At 49.9% G+C, this 25,375-nt stretch overlaps 2 protein-coding genes and 1 pseudogene across 3 annotated transcripts; 1 reads left to right on the top strand and 2 right to left on the bottom strand.

Annotated features, from left to right (window-relative positions):
- Positions 1 to 20,173, bottom strand: PNLDC1 (PARN like, ribonuclease domain containing 1). The gene is made up of 19 exons (XM_036247788.1): positions 20,098 to 20,173; positions 19,678 to 19,735; positions 19,314 to 19,387; positions 16,769 to 16,808; positions 16,068 to 16,191; positions 15,808 to 15,896; positions 14,391 to 14,491; positions 9,534 to 9,610; positions 9,207 to 9,350; positions 8,634 to 8,703; positions 6,821 to 6,906; positions 5,238 to 5,293; positions 4,172 to 4,236; positions 3,621 to 3,674; positions 3,412 to 3,454; positions 1,777 to 1,876; positions 1,296 to 1,471; positions 1,071 to 1,169; positions 1 to 64 (listed from the first exon to the last, which is right to left on the bottom strand). The coding sequence occupies exons 1-19, from the start codon at positions 20,171 to 20,173 to the stop codon at positions 1 to 3; spliced, it is 1,596 nt and encodes a 531-aa protein (XP_036103681.1).
- Positions 20,174 to 21,551: 1,378 nt separating this feature from the next.
- LOC118621746 lies at positions 21,552 to 21,970 on the top strand (annotated as a pseudogene).
- Positions 21,971 to 22,859: 889 nt separating this feature from the next.
- MRPL18 (mitochondrial ribosomal protein L18) lies at positions 22,860 to 25,218 on the bottom strand. Of its 2 annotated transcripts, none has more exons than XM_036248820.1 (4): positions 25,085 to 25,218; positions 24,618 to 24,804; positions 23,453 to 23,684; positions 22,860 to 23,215 (listed from the first exon to the last, which is right to left on the bottom strand). In XM_036248820.1, exons 1-4 carry the CDS (start codon positions 25,152 to 25,154, stop codon positions 23,144 to 23,146), a joined length of 561 nt encoding a protein of 186 aa, XP_036104713.1. In that variant the 5' UTR covers positions 25,155 to 25,218; the 3' UTR covers positions 22,860 to 23,143. The 2 variants fall into 2 exon arrangements, with proteins under 2 accessions (XP_036104713.1, XP_036104714.1); XM_036248821.1 differs by having other exon boundaries at positions 23,148 to 23,215; positions 23,602 to 23,684.
- Between the last annotated feature and the right edge of the window lie 157 nt (positions 25,219 to 25,375).

Genomic DNA, 25,375 nt, shown 5'->3' with positions numbered 1-25,375 from the left:
TCAGGCGCTAGGTCGTCCCAGGAGAAACGCGACAAGGGCCCAGGTGGAAACGATGCCACAGACTCTGCAAGGCAAGGACAGGTCACAGTGGGGGGCAGGACTGAAGCTCCCTCTTTCTTCCCGACTGTTCTTGCAGACGTGGCGTTTCCTCCCACGGCCGGCCCAGCGCCAGCAGCGCACTCGGCCCGGAGGCCGGAACGGCTCTGGGACACAGACCGTCCCTTTGCTCGTGATTTACACCACAGGCTGACACGGGACAGACCTGCTTAGGAGCCAAATGTTTCCTTCAACAACGCTGCTTCTGCAGGCTGGCTCTGAACCAGCCAGCTGAATCCCTGTGAGCACAGTAACAGCAACTCCATCCCTCGAGATGCTCCGGCCAAAAGCTCTGGATTCAAACCTGGCTCCGCTCCGGGCTGTCAGTGACCCCACCTCCTCTGCCCCCGCCCTGCCAACAGGCAGTCCACGCCGCAGCCGGGGATCGGAGCCCAGACTCCCCCCCGCCCGAGTCCTCCACGCTGTCTCCACAGTGCCACGCGGCACCTCTCCGCTCCAGCCTCCGGAGACTGGCTTCCCTCCGGCCCTCCGGCGGTCTGGGCCCACTGATGTCTCTCGTCGTGTCTCCTTACTTGTCATTCCCAGCACTGTGGCCTTCTGGCTGCCCCTCGGCACACCAGGCACCTCCCACTCGAGGGCCTCTGCCCTGTGACCCCTCTGCCTGGACACAGGGCCTCCCATCCTCTCCTTCAATAGCACCCCCCCCCCCCCCGAGCTGCTCTCGCTGTTAATGAGCACTGTCACCTAACAGATGAAGCAGCTCACTGGTTTCCTGCTGTCACCTCCGCTCCGGGCCGAGCTCCATGGAACAGCAGCTTCTGTCCCTCTCTCCACGAGGCCTGAGAGCCCACGACAGTGCCCCATACAGCAGATGCTCAGCAGACACTTGTCAAATGTCATGAGTAACGCTCAGTCCGCCACACTTGTCAGCAACTCCTTTGCAGCACACACTAGCTACCGAGCTGTGCCCGGCCCAGGACAGTGTAACGAGCAGCCTCAGCCTGGTCACTTACTGTAACAAGCAGGTGACATCCGGAGAGTGTCGCCAGTACCGATAGAGGGAGACCCGCAGGGTGGGGTGGCCCCTGTACTCCTTCAGGATGCTCCGCGCGCTGCCAAAAGAAGTGGGCTCAGGCCGGGCACCCGAGCAGCGACCTACTGCCCCAGCAGGTCCCGAGTGGCTGCGGCAGGGACGGGGGGTCGGAGGAGACAGGACAGCTTAGAACCAGGGCACCTACTCCTTGAACTTATTGGTCAAGAGCAGGAACTGGTTCCGCGTGAGTCGCCGGACATCGAATTTGCAGAGACTGTGGAACTCACGATAGACTTGCTGCTCACTGACCCCAGGCCACCTCCTGACACTGAGGATGAGGATGGGGGGCCGGATACTGGGGTAATCTGGACCAGAAAAGTTCTGGAAGACAGGGAGAAGAACAGAGGAGACTTTGCACCATTCCTGCTGACAAGCTACCCGGGTTGAAACCCCCTGAGAGAGACACTGGGAAGGGCTCCGTCTGGGGCTGGGGGATGGGCAAAGGAAGGAAAGAGCAGGTCCACATGGGCTTTGGCAGAAGGACAAGAAGAAACAAGTTTACTGGAGTGTGAGCGCCCTCCTCAGGTCTGAGCTTGTTATTACCAGCACCCCTAAGACACCCCAGAGACAGGCTGCCTCCCCCGGCAGCCTCCGAGTAGGGCAAGAAGAACGGGGACGCTACTCACGATCTTAGGGACCCCGGCTCGGATCAGATTCACCTGGTTCACGTAGGGAGCCAGCACGCCGAGGTGCAGCGGGAAGGAGGGCTCAGGTATGCAGCCAGCACTACGTGGACAGAGACCCCAGAGACTCAGGCACCCAGGGGCCACGCACGTGTCCTCGGCCGGGGCTAAGGATGGGAGGTGCTGCAGCCAGCACTACGTGGACAGAGACCCCAGAGACTCAGGCACCCAGGGGCCACGCACGTGTCCTCGGCCGGGACTAAGGATGTGAGGTGCTGCAGCCAGCACTACGTGGACAGAGACCCCAGAGACTCAGGCACCCAGGGGCCACACACGTGTCCTCGGCCGGGGCTAAGGCTCTGGCGGAGGAGCGGGAGCTGCTGCCCCAGACAGCTCTCCTCTCCTGTCCTCACTATTCCTGGGGCTCGGGCTGGTGTGCTTCCCCCACTGACCAATCTCAAAAAGGTCCCTCAATGGCCTGCACCAAAGCAGAGAGTCCAGGTGGTCACCATCTGCTGGTGACGGTCCCTCTGCAGACAAACATGAGCAACAGGGCTCAGAGGGTTGGCGAGAGGGCACTGCTCAGACGTGAGCGTCCCCTGACATGACCTCACCCTCAACTCCAAATGGCCGTCCTCCTTGCCCCCTTTCCCACCACCAGCCCTGCCTCCATCCAGACCCAGCACCCGGGCACAGGCCGGCACGAGGCACAGGCTTGGGAGCCAGGCAGGCCCGGGCCACTACCATGGAACTGCTCTAAACCTAGGACAGTTCTAGGTCACGAGGACTGAAGGGAACAAAGGCTGTGAGGCCCAGGCACCAGGGCACTGAGGGGCTCCGCTGCTCCGGCTGCCTTGCCGCTTGGCGCACACCCTCCCAGTGGCACTCGGATGCCACGGATGCACAGGGAACGGGAGATGGGGCGTCGATACAGCATAGGCGGTCTCTGTGCACAATATCTGTTACTAAAATGGACAAACATAGGCCAAACCCAATTTAACAGATTACAGACCAAAATTATTTCCATGTCGGCCACAAAGAATACATTACAATTCTGAGCAGCTCCTTCACCTGGCCTGCCAAGTCCCACGGAACGAATGCGCCACCAAGGACGGGCTGCAGAAGGTGTCGAGTGTGGAGCCGTGGCTGAGCCCAGCGCCACAGGTCCAGGACGGCACCGCATGGGCGCGTGTGCCAGAGGCCAACCCGGGGCTGCGAGGGTCTCTCCGTGCGCCTGACTCCGAGTCACCGCCCTTCGCCCAGCCCGACAGTGCAGACCCCAAGGATGTGTCCTTTCCTGACCTGAACACTCTCCCCCACCTTGCTGTGAGTTACCTGGTTACGAGAAGGGCGGCCACAGACAGAGCAAGCACAGCCCACTGGAAGCACTGAAGCAGGTACGAGAAGCTCCTGACCCCACGGCCGTAGCCTCCTGACGCTGGGTTTTCCCAATGCCAAGGCAGGAGGCGGGGGGGCCAGGACCAGCACAGGCGGGGGGCTGTGGACCAGGGACTGCCACCAGGTCAGGGACTGCATTTACACGGTGACATCTGCGTCCTCCCTTGGGGAGAGCCAGGGGACCCGGAGGGCTGGGCTTACCGCGAGGGCGAATCACAGGGTGAAAGGGAGGACACTCACCCGTGCACTCTCCATAGGAGCAAGTGCGCCACCTTCAGAAGAACTGGGGGGAAAGCTGGGCGTGTAATAGCCGGCCAGGCTCAGCCTGATCGCCTTATCAAAACATGCGAACCCGCACTGTCTCCATCTGTGCCGCCCCTGAACACTCGGGAGGGCAAGGCTCATCCCCAACAGCACGAGCCTCCTTTCGAAGGGGCCACGGCTCTCACCTGACCCGCAGAGGAAGGCGTCGTATGCTGCTTCGTGGGGGTACTTTGTCTCCACTGAGGCGGTGTCCCAGAAGCAGGAGAGAGAGTCAAGCCGCAATTAGAACACACCTGGAAAAGGGGTCTCTCCCCCACCCCAGCACCACACTTCATGGGCTGTGAACACGCCATCCCCGCCCCAGTTCCACAACTGCATTGGCCATGCACACGCAACCTGCAACCGCCCTTCCTCCAGGGACATGTGCACCCTTCTCCCACCCACACCCCACCCTGACCGCGACCCTCCCCCTGTGGCATGAGCCCCACAGGAGGAGAAAGCAGAGCAGGGAGCTTCCCAACAGACTACTCACCAGGGCCAAGAGGAGCAGACGCCCCCACCCCTGCCCAGGATCTCTGATGCCTCCAGCACTGCTCCTTTTGAGCAAGGGATGGCCGGGGACACCGCACAGGGCACCAGTGGAGAGCACCCAGCTGCCCTGTGCACACCCCTGCCGCCCCGGGGGACCGGCCCGAGCTCTTGCCAACTGTGAGGAGCTGCGCTTGGGGGCACATACCGTATTTCTCGCACTTGCTCGCGTGAGTAATCACTGGCCCCGAGCTCTTGGTGGGATTCAAGTCGCTGTTAGAGAAGAGAAACAGGATAAAGACTGTTCACTAAAAATAGTCCCTCTGCTTCTCCCCTCACCATCTTAATATAAATAAAAATGTTCTCAGGTCCGACCAGCATGGCTCAGTGGTTGAGCATCGACCCATGCACCAAAAAGTCGCTGGTTTGATTCCCGGTCAGGACACATGCCCAGGTTGTGGCCCAATCCCCAGTGGGGGGCCTGCAGGAGGCGGCCAACTGATGTTCTCTCCTCAGTGTTTCTATCTCGCTTTCCCTCTCCCGTCCTCTTTCTCTAAAATCAATAAAGAAAAAAAACGTCCTCAGTACGGAAACACCTTTAAAGGAAAAACAAGGCAAAGACCTAGGCCTGGGCAAAGGGAAGGACTTGGTAACTAGGCAACGGGACAGGTGAGACACAACAGTGGGCCCAAGGCTGAACCGGTGGTTCTGACCATCTGTCGGATGTTTCACCTGAGCCTGGGCACCAGCATGAACTTGGTGCGGGCTCTGCCCCGGGGGCTGGCTGTCCAGTGGTCTTCAGGACAAACAGAGAGACGGTCACACCCACACCCTGCAGGGCCTGAGGCCCGAACAGTGTGCTCCACAGGCCAGGGACTCGCCTCTGTATTGGCATCATTCATTCATGCAAATGTTGAATGGACACCTACCGTGCCCAAGAGAAACTTCAGGTTCCAAAACAAAACCACCCTTTCTCACAGAGCTCATCACTCCCGCAATCAGAGACAGCTCAGAAGAAAAATAAAACCCTGGCCCAGAGAAAATACCACATCATCAAACAGCTGTCAGTATTTTTACCAGGCCCCCTCCCCTCTAGAACCGAGTTTCTCAACCTCGGGACCAGGAACAGTTCAGGCTGGAGAGCTCTGCGTGTCCTGGCCTCTGCCCACTAGATACCAGTGGCGTCCTGGGTGTCGATGTCTGGACACTGACGGCGGGCCCTGGGGAGCCAAATCGACTGACGGAGAAGCGGCTCCCAGCGATAGCTTCCTTACCTGTTCAAGACTTCGTAAGCTTCGGAGAGATTTGAAACCCTTGGGAAATTCAGTTCCTAGAATTACAAAAACAGGTTGGGGAGAATAGAAGATTCCTGCTTGTTTGTTATCTGCTTCAGGTCTTATCAAAGGGCCATTATTGAAATGACCTGGGAATCCGTCAACTCCCACCACCTCTTCTTTCTCTTCAAACATGCCTATCCTTGTTCTTTGTTTAGGATGCCGGGGCACCTGGGGTCCTTGGCTTGGGCTCCTGTAAGGGACCCAATAGCCTAAGCAAGCTGCCAATGTCTTCTGTCACAGCTCCTCCTGTCTTCCTCTAACGACTAGTGTTTCAGGGGTTCTAGAAACACAGCACTCCCCACACCCAGGCCAAGGGCACATATGGAGGACACCAGGCACTCCAACGACCAGAGGGCCTTGGGCAATGCCAGGTCACCACGTCCCGGAGTTTGTCTCATTTTGTGTGGACAAGCGCACCATCAGTTCCCTGAGACAGCCACACCCTCTCCTTCACCCCTAGGACTGATACATGGAGACAGCAGCATCACAGCACACCGTCGGGGCTGCAATACATGCCGTACGAGAAAAGCACATCTCTGGGCAAAGATGTACCAAGCAGATGTACCTGGTCTCATTTTTGTGGCTCCTTTACTGAATCATCAGCTTTAAGTGATCAGCTTAAGGCTTAAAAGCACTGATCCAGTTCCTCTTTGTTCCCCGGTTTAACTTCTAACAGCATTTAAACGACTTGGGTGCTTCCCCGCAAAGGCACAACAGAAGTCACCTGGGAGCTTCAGAAATCCCCCCCCCCTCCGCCCCTCTAAACCAGAGAAGCTGACGGTAGGGTCAGGTGTCAGGATTTAGCTTCCCAGGTGACCTAGTTGGCTCTCAGGGTTGAAAACCCAGGACCTTAAAGGCCAGTCGAGATGTTTTCTCAAGATTTTTCAAGAGGGGACCGTACCCGCTGATGCTCTGTAAGCATGTTGCAAATACTAGGTATGTATCAAGCTCTAGAACAAGTTCTGTGGCCCCATCTCAATAAGTACTCAAACCATACACAAGTAGGTCCAAACACGGGAACTTGAGTGAGGGGAGAGAAATCATTATAGATCCAGAGGTGCTGAAATTGAAAAGGAGCTGATACTGGTGGTGAAATACGAGAAAAGAGCTCAAGGAACAATTTTTAAAAAGAGAGAGAACGCCCGGCCGGTGTGGTTCAGTGGATTGAGCATTGTCCCAGGGACTGAGAGGTCCCATTCGATTCCCAATAAGGGCACATGCCCAGGTTGTGGGCTCCATCCCCAGTAGGGGGCGTGCAGGAGGCAGCCGATAGATGTCTCTCTCTCCCTTCCTCTCTAAATCAATAAAAAACATATTTAAAAATAAAAAATAGCCCTGGCCAGTTTGGCTCAGCAGTTGAGCGTTGGCCTGCGGACCAGAGTCCTGGGTTCGGTTCCTGCTAGGGGCACATACCACCAAATAAATAATAAATAAAATAAAATAAAAAATAAATGCAGAGAGACAGAAAGCTGTGTGGCTGGGACGAAGCACCCGGAACCCAGCGCACTGTCATTCCTTACCTTCCACGTGTCCTTGATCACACTCTTGGTGTCTATGAGGACAGGGAAGAGGTTGTGGATGTTCAGCTTAAACTGACTGTAGCTTTCTGAAGGGAAAGACCCACATCGTCAGAGGTGAGTTTGCCGGAGTGACTTTGTGGGTAACATGGGGTGTTCTCCAACCTAGCTTGTCACCCACTGGTTAATAGAGAAAACACAATGGGAACCGAAGACATCCTCATTCCTCATCATTAAAGATTCTAAATCTCAACGCAACCTGCCACCACCGTTTGGAATAGTGAAAGCCAAATGTCTGTCTTCCATTAAAGTCAGGACACTGTCACCGCCAAGACGGGCTCGTGTCGTTTGCAAGGGTCTAGCCAGTGGAAAAAGGAGGAAGGGGTGTTGTTGGGAGTCAGATACAAAACCATCATTTGTCAATGACTGTTCAGAGAAAAATCAACTAAAAATCATTACGTTGAGAGTGAAGTGCCCTGATAACAATTTTAAACTATTAATTGGTATGTTCATCAAAATTACACCTGCAGCCCAGCTGGTGTGGCTCAGTGGACTGAGCATCCTTCCATGGACTTCGAGGTCTTGGTCTGGCTCCCAGCAGGGGGCGTGCAGGAGGCAGCCGACAGATGTCTCTCACGTTGACGTTTCTCTCTTTCTCCCCCTTAAAAAAAAAAAATCAATAAAAAAGCACACCCACGTGTCATTTAAAGAGGTTTAACGCAAGAACAAACAACCCTGCTCTTTCCGTTACCCTCCCATTTCCTGCTCCCCAAAGGCAGTTGCTTTCACCTCTTTTCTGCCGCTGTCCCTCCGTATCTCAACACACATTTCCCAGTCGCAGGCCTCTACCTTAGTTCCCACGGTGTGAGATGGCAGCCAGCGCCCCCACCCCGGCCAGCACCTCGTGCAGCCCTCACGGGGAGCCTTGGATGGGTGCTCCGCCACCGCCTCTGGCACAGCTCCCTTCTCCCAGCAACTTCTCTGCTGTCGGCTCCGTTTCCCAGTGAATGCTTGTTGCCATTAACGTTACCCCCCCATTCTCTCGGCACGCTCAAACTCAGGTGTTCTGTCCATTTCTTTCTTGGGGAGATGGCTCCTAGAACCTCCTCACCCCTTTTGATCTAGACAAGTATTCTCTGTATATTTCTTAGTTCAGTTAATCCCAGACAACCCTATGATGGGTACTCTGCACACCCCCCCTTTATAGGCAAGGAACCTGAGAATAGGGGTGTTGACCTAACTCGCCTGAGCACGCACGTGCTCAAGGGGGGTGAGGACCTAAGCGTGCTCTCTCGTCCACGCTTCTAACTGCTCCACTGCACGGCTGTGGTCCGCGCGGCCTTCGCGGGAAAGCACGGTGCAGCCGTAAGACCAGGCCCACAGCTGTTGAAACCACATGTATTAGGATCATGACATGGTAAATGCTTTTGGTAAGTGAAAAAAAGAATGCCAACCATGAAATCAAATACACAGTGTGATCAAAGATGTGAGAAGCCACAACAGAGGACAGGGTGTCAGGACTAGGGCTGAGATTACGGGTGGCTTGTCTCCACACACTGCTGACTTTGCTGAGTTCTCCACAATGAGACTGAACGCCCTCTGTGACGGGGGAGGAGGTCCATTCAGGTGCCGGCTTCTCTCCTTGAGGAAGCCCCTGCTGTTTGCTCTGGGACGGGGTAAAGGGCGCGGAGCGTCTGACCTGAGCGTGTGGACCCTGGACGGGGTGTGGACAGGGCTGTGTGCAGGGGCTCTGCAGGGGCTCTGGGTACCAGGAGGCGCACGAAGATCAAAGGAGGGGAATGCCAGTCCCTCCTACCTGGGAGAGGTCTGAAGAACTTCTCGTGCAGGTGCAGCAGGTCCATCATCATGTTATGTCCCACTAAGGGCTACTTGGAGGAAATCGACAGGGAGGGAAACGAAACGTTAAAAATAACAACGAACACCATAGACTAACAGTCTCTTGCAAAGGGTGTAGCTTTAGAACCCACTGCAATTCTGACCACGTGGTAATTCCATCACCTCCCCCCCCATGTAAAACGGCCCAGTTGCTTAAATCCCAGGAAAGAAGAGCAGTGAGCAGGAGCGCCGAGGCCGGGGCCACACGGCCATCTGAACAGTGAAGCAGAGCAGCTCACTTCCCCCGTGGGTCAGGGCAGCTGGCACTGACACGCCCGCGTGCCTGAAGGAGCAGTGATGATTCACGTGGACACTGTTTCCGCAAGGAGTCCATCAGGACTTGGCGACGGCAAGTCAGATCCATCAAGCAGTTACCAACGAGAAGGAATCACTTGTCTCAAGGACTCTTATCTCATTGTTGGAGGTCCCACCAGGGTTATGGCCAGAAATACAAAAGACTGCTACAGACCAAGAAAAGAGAGATTTTCCCTACCTTCTGGGCTTTCACCAGCATCTGGAAAAACACAGAAAACCCCCGCGCAGAGAGAAGAATCTTCTCCTTCCAGCAGCTCTCCCTATCACAAGAGTTCTCCTCGAGGTACCAGCGATGCTGTCTGCTCACCTTCTTCACCATCACCTGGGACGGAAAGGAGACACGCGTTCCCTGAACCCTGGGAATGCGGCCTAAGAGATGTTTCTTCATCTCCAAAGGGAGGGGACAGGAGGGGCCAGACAGACAAACACATGTGCCACGGAGGACAGATCTGGCTGAATGAGAGGTGATGGAGCGGCGAAGGCGCCCCTCCAGCTGAGAACTCACCCCCTGGTCTCTCAGTACCGTCCAGATGTTAGGGAGGGCCTGCCTCAGCACCAGCTGGACCTCGAAGGCCTGGAAGCCTACAGCAGAAACACGGGCTCACACAGAGCCCCAGCAGAACCTGAGCCGCAGTCCCCCTTCCCCTCCAGAGAGGCCTGAGAGAAACAAGCCGAGAGACGGAGCAGACGGAAAACAAGCTCTCAGGTGTGCCTAAGCCCATGGGCCACGGGGCAGGGACGGGGCAGCGGGTCATGGCATGATCTAGGGCAGTCAGTGACCTAGGGCAGCAGTCTCAAAGTTTATCTTGGGGCCCCTCTTCAACTGAGGACCCCAAAGAGTCTTTGTGTGTGTGAATTATAACTATTGATAGCCACCATGTTAGAAAGTAAAACTAGCCCAGTTGGTGTGGCTCAGTGGTTGAGCATCGACCCATGCACCAAGAAGACGCGGGTTTGATTCCCAGTCAGAGCACATGCCCAGGTTGTGGGCCTGATCCCCAGTGGAGGGTGTGCAGGAGGCGGTCAGTCAATGTTCTCTCTCATCGATGTTTCTATCTCTCTCTCCCTCTCACTCCTTCTAAAAATATAAATAAATAAATAAATAGAAAGAAAATAAAACTATACATTAAATTGAAGATTGTAAACTTTTCTTTTAAAATAATAAATCCACCCTGGCCGGTTTGGTTCAGCAGTTAGAGCGTCAGCCTGTGGTCCGGAGAGACCCGGGTTCGGTTCCCGCTAAGGGCATGTACCTCAGATGCAGTTTGGCCCTGGCCCCAGTTGGGGTCATGTGGGTGGCAACCACTCGATGTGTCTCTCTCACGTCAATGCTTCTTCTCCCCTCTCTCCCTCTCGCCCTATCTCAAGATTTTTTTAAAAAATGCAAAAATGAGAAAAAGACAAACACCACATGATCTCACTTATATACGGAATATAATGAACATAACAGTCTGAGGAATACAGTAGACCCAGAGACATGGAAGTAGGGCACAGACTGACATCCCTCAGAAGAGGGGGTGGGGGGGATGGGAAGAGATAAACCACAGAACTTATATGCATGTAAGCATGACCAATGGACATGGACAACTAACCCGGGGACGGGGCGGGGGTGGGGTGGGGAAGGGGGCGCCAATGGGGTAAAAAAGGTAAAATATCTGTAACAAAAAAATAAATAAATAAATTTTAAAAAATAAAAATAAATAAAATTGCAAAATAAAAATGCAAAAATGTCCTCGGGTGAGAAAATAAATAAATAAATACAAAATAATAAAATAAATAAATAAATAAATACAAAATAATAATAAAATAAAATAACAAGCCCGCTCTACTTTTGCCCAGGGTGTTGAAACATCATGCATCGGTTATCTGAAAAACACTGGTTGCCTGGGTTACACAGATCTTTCAATGTTCACACATTTCATTGTAGAACAGCAACAAAAGGCATTTGTAACTACAGCCACCAGCCTCATCAGAAAGGTCTCAGTACAGGGGAGGGGTTGAGACTATGGTGGCAGACTCAAATTTTCCAAAATTCCATTTTTTGATTGAAAGCTCTGATTTTATCACTAACAAAGACTGTTTTCTCCTTGAAGAAATAGGTTTACTTTTTTCATTTTCAAAATGCTTGAAAATACCCAAGTAAAAATAACTACAGTTAGTTCCTTTAAGTAAATATGATATTCCAGCCCGGCCAGTGTGCTCAGTGGATTGAATGCTGACCCATGGACTGAGAGGTCCCAGTTCGATTCCCGGTCAGGGCACATGCCCGGGTTGCGGGCTTGATCCCCAGTAGGGGCGTTCAGGAAGCTTCTGATCGATGTTTCTCTCATATTGACATTTCTATCTCTCCCTTCCTCTCTCTCTAAAAAAAATCAATAAAAACATATTTGTTTTAAATGATATTCCATGGACACAGACAACAGTGCAGAGAAGGTGAGTATGGGGGACCTGGGAGGAAGGGGGGAAAAAGGAAGGACATCTGTAATACTTTCAACAATAAGGGTAATTTTTTTTATTTTATTAATTTACTTTTGTTACAGATGTTTCTCCCTTTTCCCCCATTGACACCCTCCTCTCAATCCCGCCCCGCCCCCAGCATTGTTGTCTATGTCCATTGGTTACGCATATGTGCATATAAGTTCTTTGGTTTATTTCTTCCCTCTCCTCCGTCCCCCTCTTCTGAGGTTTGTCCGTCTGTACCCTACTTCTATGTCTTTGGGTCTATTTTATTCATCAGCTTATTTTGTTTATTATATTCCACAACAATAAGGATAAATTTTTACATAATAGTATTTCATGAAAAAAAAAAAAAGGCAGCTAGCTAACTCGGCTCTTACCCCAAAATGTAAATAAGGTTTTTTTCCTCAAGACAACCACTGCACTTTGGTAGGCAGCAGCAATGTTTTCTGCATACTTACTTTTCTACATACTCATTTTGACATGCAGAATATTTAAAAAGATGAGCAAAGGATGAGATTTAATAAAGTTAAGAATGATTACTTCTTAGCTACATGCAAAAAAATGAAACTAGACCATCAACTTACACCATACACAAGAATAAACTCAAAATGGATAAAACACTTAAATGAGACTCATGAATCCATAAAAATCCTAGAAAATGTAGGTTAACAAAATTTTAGACATCATACGCAGCAGAATTTTCACTGATACATCACCTAAGGCAACAGAAACAAAGGAGAAAAATTAACACATGGGACTACATCAAACTAAAAAGCTTCTGCACAGCAAAAGAAGCCACCATCAAAATGGAAAGGGAACCCACTCTATGGGAGAGCATCACTGCCAATGATACATCAGATAAGGGGTTAATTTCCAAAATATATAGAGTGCTCATACAACTCAACAAAGGGAAGACAAAGAACCCAATTAAAAAATGGGCAGAGGAACTAAATAAACACTTTTCCAAACAGGACATACAAATGGCTAAGAGACATATGAAGAAATGCTCAACATCACTAATCATCAGAGAGATGCAAATTAAAACAACAATGAGGTATCACCTCACACCTGTCAGAATGGCCACCATCAACAAATCACCAAATGACAAGTGTTGGCGAGGGTGTGGAGGAAAGGGCACTCTAGTACACTGCTGGTGGGAATGCAGACTGGTGCAGCCACTATGGAAAACAGTATGGTGTTACTCAAAAAAATTAAAAATTGAACTGACATTTCACCCAGTGATCCCACTTCTAGGAATATACCCTAAGAAGCCTGAAACCCCAATCAGAAAGAATATATGTACCCCCATGTTCATAGCAGCACTATTCACAATAGCTAAGATCTGGAAACAGCCCAAATGTCCATCAGTAGACGAATGGATAAAAAAGCTGTGGTACATATACACAATGGAGTACTATGCAGCTGTAAGAAAGAAAGATCTCTTATCCTTTGACACAACATGGAGGGACCTGGAAAGTATTATCCTAAGTGAAACAAGCCAAACAGAGAAAGACAAGTATCATATGATCTCACTTATTTGTGGAATATAATGAACATAACAGTCTGAGGAACAGGGTAGTCCCAGAGACGTGGAAGGGGGGTACAGACTGACAATCCTCAGAAGAGGGGGTGGTGGGGGAGAGATAAATTACAGAACTTATATGCATGTATGCATGAACAATGGACATGGACAACAAAGCTGGGGACGGGAGGGAGGGAGGGGAAGGGGGGAGTCAGGGGGTGGATATCTGTAACAAAAATAAATTAATTCATTTTTTAAAAAAAGAATTATCACTTCTTGCCCTGCACAGTTTGGATCGGTGGTTAGAGCATCGGCCTGTGGACCAATGAATCACAGGTTCGATTCCGGTCAAGGGCACGTATCTCGGTTGCGGTTCACCCCCAGCCCTGGTCAGGTCGTGTAGGAGACAACCAATCAATGTGGCTCTATCACATTGATGTTTTTCTCTCTCCCTCCCTCCATCCCACTCTATCTGATGATAAACAAAAAAAATATCCTCGGGTGAGGATAAAAAATAAAAATAAAAAAAAAATTCTTACTTCTTCACCAAGGAAACTATTAAGTAAAATTGGATTTTTTAAAAAATCTTCACTTGAGAATATGTTCACTGATTCTAGAGAGAGGAAGGAAAGAGTGAGAGAGAGAAAGGGAGAGAGAGAAAGGGAAACATCAATGTGAGAGAGACACATCGATTGGTTGCTTCACACATGCACCTCAATCAGGGTCGAGGATTGAACCTGCAACCCAGATACGTGCCCTTGACCAGGAATCAAACCTGAGACCCTTTGGTACACAGACTGGCGCTCTAACCACTGAACACCACCAGCCAGGGCAAAAAAAAAAATTTTAACAGAGTAACTGGTGACAGAATACACTGACCAGTAGCATGTTGGTGCTACACCTTAATCTGTGCCCAGGTGCTGACAGGTTCACCCACCTCTGCTTTGATACCATTGGTGCAAATGGCACAATGACCATGGAAAGTGATAGCCAAGTGATATTTCGACAATACTTTTCACCTCATGGACCCCTTGGGAAGGGTCTCAGAGACCCGTGGGGTCCACAGACCAGGCCTGAGAACCAGTAATCCAGGGCACGTTCACTGTGATTCCACACTGCCCCGCGGGGGGGAATTCGGGCATTAACAGAAGTCAATGCAAGTACATGGGGCCCTCAGGACTGGGTTAAAAGGATGACTCTGAATGGAACGTCACTTCCTCAACCTTAACAGTCGGAATAGGTCAAAAAGCCTTCCACTTCTGAATTGAGATCAGAGCCTTATCTCTCCAACAAGGACCACACATCCGCCCAGGACCTGCGGAAGAAGAGGGTTTGCACCAGACCAAAGCTCGCAGGTTGGGGGAGCAGCCCCCTGCCTACCAGCAATACCAGGGAGAGTCATCCAGTCGCCTTCCTCTGCCAGGTTCAGCCACTGTGTCACCTCATTAATCACCAGCTTCATTTGGTCTTTATCCAGCGAACTGCAAATGGGCACATGAAGGTGAAAACGTTGGAGAAACCTCCAGAGCCAGAAGGCGAGGTGAACATGGGAGCCGCTACCGAGGCCTCCAGTACTGACAGTGTGATCCTGGCAAGAAAACGCACCCAAAAAAGACCACTTATTTTCCAAGCCTTGTTCTGCACCGGGGAGCCAGGCGCGTGGCCTGTGCCCTCCCGTGTGTCCGCAGGAGAAGCTCCAGCCCCCCAGCCTCCCCAGTGCGTGTGAAGGAGAGGCACTGGCGGCTAGCCAGCACTACGCATCACTACCAGGCTGTCTTCCTAACCAGCTCTCAGAGGTGAAAAGGCACCATCTGGTGGAATGAGGGAAAGACAGGAACTGTGGTAAGTACATCTTCTCCCGTCTCAGAAATATAAGAACATGATGTTATTTTGAGATACGGAAAGACTTTTAGCCAACATTCGAAAATAACAGAAGGTTAAAAATCCAAAGTGGTTTTTTCCCCTTACAAAAAGCTACATTTTTATGTGAAAACCACAAGCAAGGATTTAAAAAAAGCAAACAACTCCATCATTACTTAAGATGATGATCTGGACCAAATCATTAATCACCACACTGCAGAGTTAAAAGCTCTCTAATCCCCTTCCTGACAAAGGCATGAGTCTAAAGCCCGAAGAGCTTAAATGACTTGTCCAAAACCAGGCAGCTGACAGCAGGGCCTGCGGGACCAGGGGCCTTCCCCTTCCGCCTCACGGTACTGCCACTCACCCAGCACCCCAGCACCCCTGTCCCAGCTCTCCGGGAGGGCCAATCTCAAGAATGACAGCTGGCACCAGGAGCCAAAGGAAAAGAGGCAGAAGTCCTATCCTCAGGGAACGCGGCAGGATCGAGCACCGGAAGTGACGTGTCCAACTAAGTCGAGGCATGTGCCCAGCACAGTCAAGGTCACCCACGCCATCCCCCTGAACACGCCCTAAGATCACACTGGCCAACACACCACCTCAAAGTCCAGCAGAGCCACCCGCCGCCCCGCCGCACTACAGTGCAGTTCTTGCTTCTTTGAGCCAATGTAAGAGTCACTTCTTTCTCTTTTTCCCCCCATTTTTAAGCACTAAACTCCACGCAGTACAGTGAGAGTTTCTCCACTCAGGCGTGGTAATGGACTCATCAGCACTACAAGTGCTTATGTCTGACAGAGCGCAGGCCGCAGCAGCCACCCCAGCTAGAGGGGACCGTTCGAGGTCGCCACACTCTGGAGGGAGCATGCTCACCCCCAGGAAACACGGAAAACCCCCAGCGACCAAGAAACTCCCCCGGCACCCAGAGAGCAGGCTTCACCTGCGAACTCGCCAATTCCCATTCAGGACGTTGTGTTTGATTCTCTTCTCCTGCTCTTCATTCATATACGGGATTCCATTTTTGAGAAACTAAAGACCGAGAGAGAATTGGGAGTCCAGAGTCATCTTCTGTGTTGGGGAGCAGAGTGAAAAGAAACCTCCCTCGGCGGTTTCACGTGGGCACGAAGGGGAAGAAAGCGACTCCGAGACCACTTGGACCGGATCCCCTTTCCAACCTTCCCTCCCCCTCCAGGGCCACACCTTGTTGTAGTCGAAGCCATACTGATTCAAAAACTGAACACTAGAAGCCTGGAAAGAGAATTCTGAGTCCAACATCCCAAACGTTGTAGGGAAGAGGAAGAAGTTACACGAATGGGCTATGTACCTATAAAACAAAAAGGAAACATAAGGAGAAAATGCCAAAACCGTTTTTAAAACCCCGGCTCAGAGCAGCCTTCCGAGAGGGCCCTTCCTTTCACTTGAGAAGTATTTGAAGTCGGCTCTTTCCAGTGCTGTGACTGGCCCTGGGAGGGGGGAGGGTCAATGAAAAAAAGCAGAGACCCTGTCTTTGAAGAACAGTCTGTCCCCCTATCCTGAGCCCAGCGGGACTGCCACCCAGCATCCTTCCTGACTACTGGTACCTGGGAGCTACATCACCCTCAGTATAACACCGTGTTCACTGACGTCCTAAGGGCCCATACAGGAGACCACAGAAACAGGAAAGACATGCATAAGGCGCAGGGCAGGGTGTCAGGAAAGGCCTCCGGAAAAGGTGTTGCTTTGAGACACCTGAGGACGCGCGGAGTCGGCCAGGTAGAGAGCAAGCGGAGGGCACAGAAGCAGGGAGAATATGGAGCGTCCACAGCCAAGTGGTTTAGAGCCTGAAGCAGAATCTGGGGGGAGGCAGGTGGGGAAGATAAATGGGCAAGAGCCCTGTGTTTTGCAAAGGTGTTTATACATACTTGTTTGACTCTCCTTCAACGCTGGAAAACACAGACAGTCCTAGAAGGTGATAGTAGGGGATGAGTACCAAAGAAGAGCTACCAGAAGTTAACTACAACAACAAAACATTTTGAACAGTACTTTGCATCCAGAAATACTGTGTGGGCTTTAGAAGAAGATAACCCCCTTAAAAAAAGAAGAGCCCTGGCCAGTTTGGCTCAGTGCTTAGAGCGTCAACCGGCAGACCGGAGAGTCCTGGGTTCGGTTCCTGCTAAGGGCACATACATCGATTGCAGTTTGGCTCCGGCCCCGGTTGGGGACAACCACTCGATACGTCTCTCTCACATCGATGTTTCTCTCTCTCTCCTGCCCTCCCTCTTTCCCTCACACTCTATCTGAAGATAAATGCAAAAGTGTCCTCGGGTGAGGATAAAAAAATAAAAATTAGAAAAAAAAAATGACCATACCCAAAGTGAAAAGACTTCCAAGTAGGCAGGAGAATAATAGAAACCTATCTATTTCTTATCCTCACCCGAGGACATTTTTTGATATTTTGTTCAGACAGAGTGGGAGGGAGAGAGAGAGAGAGAAACATCGACGTGAAAGGGACATACCGAGTAGTTGCCACCCGCACAACCTAACCAGGGCCGGGGACAAACTGCAACTGAGGTACGTGCCCCTAGCGGGAACCGAACCAGGGTCTCTGGGGACCGCAGGCCGATGCTCTAACCGTTGAGCCAAACCGGCCAGGGCTCTATTTCCCCTGATTTTTAAAGAGGTCTTACATTCAAGTAAAACAACCACAATAGAAATAGCAAAGGACAGAGAGCAAAACACACACACACTGATGTTCATCATCAATCACAGGAAAAGTAAGAGTCAGTAAAATCTAAGGCCTGTTTTTATAAATCAAGTTTTATGGGAATACAGCCATGTTCATTCATTTATGTACTATGTATGGCTGATTTCCCATTAACAATGGCAAAATTGAGTGGTTGTAACATACCATATGGCCTGCAAAGCCTAACATATATACTGTACAGCCCTTACAGAAAAATTTTGTTGACCCTGTATTAAAAATGTAAATCAGGCCCAGCTGGTGTGGCTCAGTGGTTGAGCTGCAACCTACACACCAAGAGGTTGCTGGTTTGATTCCCAGTCAGAGCACATGCCCAGGTTGTGGGCCAAATCCCCAGTAGAGAGTGTGCAGGAGGCGGCCAATCGATGTTCTCTTTCACATTGATGTTTCTATCTCTCTCTCCCTCTCCCTTCCTCTCTCTTTAAAATCAATAAAGAAAAAATTGTAAATCAGAATAACAATTACATCATTTTTTCCTCTACTAGGTGGGCAAAAAAGTTTAAGAGTGATAACTGCCAGTGTGAATGAGGGAAACAGACACATTCACTGCTGTCAGCGTGAGTTACTGTAATCTTTGTGGATGGTTGGTAGGAGGAATAGGTTGGTAACACAGTGCAATACTTTAAAATTTTTTTGATATGATTTTATTAGACAGAGAGGAAAGGAGAGAGAAAGAGAAACATCGATGTGAGAGAGAAACATCGATCCACTGCCTCTTGCACGCCCCCTATTGGGGATCGAGCTCATATGTGCCCTGACTGGGAATCAAACGCGGACCTCTCAGTCAGTCCATGGGACAACACTCAATCCACTGAACCACACTGGCCAGTGTAACTTTTAACACATACCCTTTAACTCTTCAATTCCACTGCTAGAAATACCCCCAATACATATTCTCACAAAAGTACAGTAATATATAAATACTAAGATAAGTCAGTACAACCTTGTTTTACTAAACACAACCAAAATATGCATCATTAGGAAACTGAGGCAATAAATACATTCATAGTTTGGAATACAACTATTAAAAATGAGCAAGAGATCTGCATGTGCTGATATAGAAAGATCTCTAAACCCCACTGGTGAAAACAAAAAGATACAGAACAAAATGTGTACAGCATTATCTTGTTTGCATAAGTTTTCTCTAAACAAAAATCATACACATTTTTCCTTGAAAGACAGTACAGGCCCTGGCCGGTTTGGCTCAACGGTTAGAGCATCAGCCTGCGGTCCACAGAGACCCGGGTTCAGTTCCCACTAAGGGCACGTACCTCGGTTACAGTTTGTCCCGGCCCTGGTTGGGTTATGTGGGTGGCGACCACTCGATGTGTCCCTTTCACATTGATGTTTCTCTCTCTCTCTCTCTTCCCCTCTCTCCCATCCCACTCTATCTGAACAAAAAATGGAAAAAGTGTCCTCGGGTGAGGATAAAAATAATAATAATTTTAAAAAATTAAAAAAAAAAAAAAAAGATGGTACAGGTTCCTTAATGTTGATTTATTTAGGCATGTAAATATTGCCACTAAATTAATTTCTGCTTGTTCCAAAGTGTTAGTCTGACAGGCATAAGACGACCAAAACCGAACAAGTACACAAAATGGTAGCCAGGTTCGCTGAAAGATGTCAAAGCTATTCGATCAGTTAAGAAACACGTAAGCAGAAGTCTCTCTCTTAGTAACTCATGACAAGCTGAAGATCAGACTCACCAATCTGACAGATGGTAAACTGCTGAACACTCCGACGGGTCTTCAGATACCACTCCGATGGCAAGTCAAAAAGGCTGAAAAAACAGACATCTCATTCCACAGACAATGAGAGCATCAGGGTGCTGGCCTCCACGCTGGGTCCGCACCTCTCGGCCACTTCTCATTAGCTGGGGATCACTACCAGCCCTTAGTGGACAAAGGCCGCGGCCCCAGAGCCCCACACAAAACGTTGTCCTGCCCACCCCGTGCCAACAGGTATCTGCTGAGAAACAGTGCTGGTATGGCCAGGATGCCCTCCCCCCCCCCCCCCGGGGGCACAGGTGAGTGGCTCTCCAGCTCAGCCCTAAGGCAGGTTTAGCTTTACCTGATCTGCTGGGACCCGGACAGGTTAGTGCGAAGGCCGGTGAACTCTATGTCCAGACCTGCGGGGAAGGGAAAATGACAAGCGGCCCTCGGACCACTGCCACCGCCCTTCTCGCTGTTCATGCTGCAGGTGGCGAACTGCTGGGCTCACCTTCTTGTGCTCAAGAGGCAGGTGAGTTCACAAAGGGAAGACGGAGGGGGCCAAGGCCAGGACATGCCACTCAGTTCCACCCGGGCCACTGGGGCCTGAGGGTAACTAGGCTGAGACGGGGTCTCTGTCCTGGCCGGGCCGCTTCGAGCCCCCCGCGGCCTAGCGCCGTCCGGCCGGGCCCACCGCTCCGGCCTGTCCCACCCACGCCACCCCTCCGCAGGCTCCCCCAGCCCAGCGGGCCCGGCGACAAGGCCCAGAACGCGTGCGTACCCACGAAGTCCGCGCCCAGGACCAGCTCCTGCAGCAGAGGGAGGCTCTGCTCGAACTGGTCGGCGCCCACGTCCATGGCCGCACAGCTCGGCGAGGGCGCCCAGTGCGGCGGGCGCGCGCTTCCACCGGGCCGCTGGCCTTAAAGGGCTCGCGCAGGGAAACGGGCTGGGCTGCGGGCCGCGCACCTCGCCCACGCACTCGGAGTCTCGCCGCACCCCTTGGCCGCCAGGTAAAGGCTGCTTAGCCTCGCCTTGGCAATCACAGCCCGTTGACTTTGCTCCGCAGCACTTTCTTTGTCAGTCAACATAGACCTAGAATGTTGAGGCATGGGAGGTGAAAATCGTCTGAAAAAGAGTAAAACCAAGTCATAAACAGCACCTGATAAGCAGAGACTGCAGGCGTGACACGAGGTGAGGGGTGGGGGTCCCAACCTCACCATCCTTGCCAGTATTGGTCTGTGCCCACCCGCTTCCCCACACCTCATCTTTCCTTCACTTTACTTTGTCTGCATCAGAGAGAGAAACATCAATTTTGTTGTTACACTTATTTATGCATTCATTCGCTGCTTCTTGTATGTGCCCTGACCAGAGGTCAAACTGCACCCTTGGCATATGGGACCACGCTCTAACAACCAGGGCTGCACCATCACTGTCTTTAATACCTGGTATCAAACGCCATACAAAGCCCCAAGAATTGCCAATCAAATTGAAGGAATCCTTGGTGCGGAGAGATCTGTAGGGTAATCATTTTCCTTGCAGAAAAAAATCCCTACCTACAGCATCACTTGCAGGTGGACCCCATTTTGTCATTATTAACTTCCAAAACCACCAGTCCTCTCCATGGGCTTTTTTTATATCCTCCCTTCAATTCTAGACTTGTTTAAACAGCCTTCTAGAACCATGGCCTTTAAAATGAGATGCTCCAATCAATCCTTCGGATGAGGGACGAAAATAGTAAAACTATGATATATATTTTTATTTATTTATTGTTAATCCTCCCCCGAGGATATTTTTCCATTGATTTTTACAGAATGGAAGGAAAGGAGGGAGATAAAGAGAGGGAAACATTGATGAGACACATCAATTGGTTGCCTCCCACAAGAGCACAATATATGCTTTTAAATGTCTCCACTGGGGGGCCCAGGCTGGGTAGCTCAGTTGATTGGAGCATCATCCGGATGTGCCAAGGTTTTAGGTTGGATCTCTGGTCCTGGCGCATGTAGAGGGCAACCAATGAATGCAAAGGTAGGTGGAAGAGCAGATGAATGTTTCTTTCTCTAAAAATAAATCAATAGATATCTCCACTGGGGTATTTATTGATCAAAAGGGGCACTATGCCATTGCATTCCAAAGGCCTCTCAGAATCAATTACACTTTTTAAAAATGTTGGTGAATACATCTTTATCTTTAGAAAACATACTGAAGAGGCCCGGTGGCTGCCTTCAAAATGGCAAGTTTATGAAACCCAGGAAGGTGGTGCTGGTCCTGGCCAGACGCTACTCTGGATGCAAAGCAGTTGCCGTCAAGAACATTGACTATGGCACCTTGGACTGCCCCTACAGCCATGCTCTGGTGGCTGGAATTGAATGCTGTCCCCGCAAAGTGACAGCTGCCATGGGCAAGAAGAAAATTGCCAAGAGGTCAAAGATCAAGTCTTTTATGAAAGTGTGTAACTACAATCACCTCATGCCAACAAGGTTTTCAGTGGACACCCCCTTGGACAACTGTTGTCAACAAGGACGCCTTCAAAGACCCTGATTTGAAACGCAAGGCCAGACAGGAGGCCAAGGTCAAGTTCGAAGAGAGGTACAAGACCGGCAAGAACAAATGGTTCTTCCAGAAGCTGTGCTTTTAGATCTTTTTTGTTTCGGTCATTAAAAATCCAAAAATAAATAGATAAAAAACACACTGAACACCGAGATAGACAGCAGTTAATGTTATTTCACTTCTATGTGTAATTGGCTACACATTTAATAATTGAGGGGAAATGCTCTAGAAGCCACCTGAACTGCTCACAGGTTCTTTCTCTTCACATCTTAAACAGCCATAAGTGGTTCACAACTTATTTTGATTTAATCAACTCCTTTAAGAGAACTACCATGATTCCCATCTACCCAGCTTCCACTGTAGCTTAACTTGAATGCACTTCAAACTTCATCTCTCATCTAACAGTCTCACTTCGTCGCAAATTCAGAATGCACTAACCCTGTCCATTTCCACCTCCATTTTCAGTTCCTCTGGGATTCCCTTATCCTTTCAAATCTGGTTCTGCCTGTTCGGATCCAGAAGCCCAACTGAGGTTAGAATTTGTCCTTTTTATCTTCACGTCACTAAGACTACATATCATAAGTTGACACTGATTATTTCATATTTTAAAAAAACACCTCTAGCCTGGCCAGTGTGGCTCAGTGGTTGAGTGTCAACCCATGCACCAAGAGGTCGCCGGTTCAATTACCCGTCAGGGTACATGCCCAGGTTGTGGGCCCAATCCCCAGTGGAGCCATGCAGGAGGCAGCCAGTCGACGTTCTCTCTCATCGCTGTTTCTGTTTCTCTCTCCCTCTCCCTTCCTCTCTAAAAATCAATAAAGAAAAAATAATGATAAAAGTAAAAATAAAAAAACACCTCCACACCCTGAGCAGCAACAGCTATCGTTTAGATCACCCACTGAGCTAGACATGGTAACAAGTGCTTTGCATAAATCTCTTATGTGTACTCTTGCTACAGTGAGCTGAAAAAGTGAAGAAATTTAATATAACCAGAAATTAAAAGTTCATACTATGCCTTTATTCTTAACATTTCATTTGTCCTTCAAACGTTAATTGTAATTGGTGACAGCTTTTCTCAGACTCTTCCCTCATGTCCAAGAGAGCGGAAGACTTTAGTTCCCACACACAAGGGGAGAAGGGGATGATCGTAACTGCTAACAATATTCTGCAGTTACATTACTGCATAAACTTCCAAGTTGGCAGTTCTTCCAGGTGCCCTCTTCTGATGGATGAAGTAGCCGACAGCTTGATATTTACAAGTTCCAAACAATGCTCCTATTTCATTCATAAATTCGCCGAGGCTCCTGTAGCACCACACCACCTTCTGCCATAGCACTCTGTAGTCGTTTTATCTGGTTTTAAAGATCAGAAAAAAGAGAAAAGATTAAATCAGCACCATGAAGCTGACAATAAATAGTCTACTTCCCAAGAGAAAGAAAACTAAACAACTGATTTGCTCTTTGCTAAGTTCCCACCTATACTGGTTTTTCAGAAAATGACCTTAATAATGACATAGCTAAGAAAAAAGAGAATACAGAAACATCAAGGATATCAAGCAGTGTTTTAAAAGTACATGAAAACAAAAATACCGAGTCTGAGGCTGCCTCCCAAGGAGTTGGTTGGTAGACCATGAAGTTGATTCCTGCCTCTAAGCATCGTTCCGCCAGCACCCGTCCTATACTCTCACATGCCACCACATTTCTGGTCCTATAAAGGTGCTTTTTAATAGCCCATTCACGTGTGGATGCAGAAACCACAACCTGGCCACTTCGATGCTCAACCAGTGCTTCTATATGATGCTGAGTCCTTATAACTCGCAACCTAAATGAGGAGAGAAGAAAATAAAACCATAAAAGAATCCTAAAGATAAATGGCCTCAGGTGAATACATGCCTAAATATTTTGTTCACTTACTTCAGTGTACTTAACCTGGATTTTACTTGGAAAAGCATTTTTCCTCTGCTTTTATGAGGATGTCCTCAATAATAAACCAACCAAATTTGGTATTTCTGAGAGCTGAGATTTACACTGCATCTACTTCAAAAAAGGGTTTGAGCTAAGTTGCTGACTACACTGGGTAAAGACAAACGTACTCTATGCTTTTATTTTCCGACTAACACCTAAATAAGTGTAAGATGGATCAAAGACTTAAATGCATATAAAGCAACTTAGCATAGCACCTGGCAAATAGAAAGTGTTCAATAAATAACCATCTTTACAACAAACAGACCCCTAACTGGTCTTCTCGCTTCTACTCCTGCCAATGTGTTCCCCCTAAAGTAACCAGAATGATCTCTAATTCGGGCTCAAACTTTAAATCCTCTCAGAGTCTCACTGCAGTGAAAATCAAGTCCAAAGTGCTTACAAAGTTAACTATCTGTACCCCTCTGCCTGTCCATTTTCATCTTACACCACTGTCCACTGAGATCCTCAAACACACCAAGCTCATACCCACCCTAGCTGTTTCCACTGCTGGCAATGCCCTTCTTGGTTGATAACTGGGCTTACTCCTATCTTACAGAGGGTCCTTAGTAGGCACCCAGCCCCCATTCAACCATCATCCCTCTTAATTGTTCCCCATGACAAATGTTTCCGCCCCCCTCACTTCCGCTAATCCCTCCTATACAACCGCGCCGCAGCTTCCTTGGAAGAGAACCCCCGCACTACCTGGCACGTTCACTGAATGAACTGACGGAAACGATTCGCAGGGCACCGTGCACCGTGCTATCGGTGCACAACTAGCCGACTTAATTACCTGTGCCAGAACTCACGGGAGGGCCACACTGTCCCCCAACCCCTCTCTTTCCTGGCCACCGCTAAGAGCTCCAGATTCCGGGGGTTCCGGTTGGTGAACTCGGGGGCAACGGCTTCATTTCCCAGAGGGTCTACTTCCGGCTTTACCTCTGGCCTGGAACCGGTGGAGAGCGCGGCGACCCCACGCCCTAAGAAAGGGAACAACCAGACGGACCTTTGAAATAGCCGAACACGGACAAAACGGGAATATTCCCATTCACTCCCCCCAAAAGGCATGTTTGGTCAGTGGAAGGACCTCAGAGCCCAGTCCCTAATTTTCTATGACTCTCATCACAATGCTGTTAGCTCGTCTATCCTTCCGTGGGGTATGTTGAATATGAAATACGACTTGCACTTGCACATGCACTTTACTGTGCAGGCCCCAGGGAGGACAGGGAATCATCTCAGAGAAGTGGGAAGGTTAATTACCGAAGTTCCTGCAAACCGACAGCTCCCAGAACCGTGACCGTAGCGCCATCGCTGAGGGGATCAAGGGCATAGCCTAGGGAAACCTTCGCCTCCTTTCCTCACCCGCGACCCCATGTCAAGCTGGCCGCAGCCATATTAACTCAGGGAAAAGCCTTAGGATCATGTCCGTCATCCAGGCCTCCACCCGGAACTAATAGCTTCCCTGCTGCTGAGTGGCTGAGAAGGCAACTTGTTATCTCCACTCCCCCAATCACCGCTTACGCTGGGGTGCACGCAGCCGCCGCAGCCGAC

This window comes from Molossus molossus, unplaced genomic scaffold, assembly GCF_014108415.1.
Source record: "Molossus molossus isolate mMolMol1 unplaced genomic scaffold, mMolMol1.p scaffold_m16_p_8, whole genome shotgun sequence".
Lineage (NCBI taxonomy): Eukaryota > Metazoa > Chordata > Mammalia > Chiroptera > Molossidae > Molossus > Molossus molossus.
This window is presented reverse-complemented; position numbering and strand designations above follow the sequence as displayed.

Coding starts and splice junctions, on each gene's coding strand:
- PNLDC1 (XM_036247788.1), bottom strand. CDS start 20,173: ATGGACGTGGGCGCCGACCAGTTCGAGCAGAGCCTCCCTCTGCTGCAG. Junction 9,351..9,533: donor CGGTACTGAGAGACCAGGGG/GTGAGTTCTCAG, acceptor TTTCCGTCCCAG/GTGATGGTGAAGAAGGTGAG. Junction 4,237..5,237: donor GCTTACGAAGTCTTGAACAG/GTAAGGAAGCTA, acceptor CTTCTCTAACAG/CGACTTGAATCCCACCAAGA.
- MRPL18 (XM_036248820.1), bottom strand. CDS start 25,154: ATGCCCTTGATCCCCTCAGCGATGGCGCTACGGTCACGGTTCTGGGAG. Junction 24,805..25,084: donor GTCGGTTTGCAGGAACTTCG/GTAATTAACCTT, acceptor TCCCTTTCTTAG/GGCGTGGGGTCGCCGCGCTC. Junction 23,216..23,452: donor GGGAGGCAGCCTCAGACTCG/GTATTTTTGTTT, acceptor CTTTAAAACCAG/ATAAAACGACTACAGAGTGC.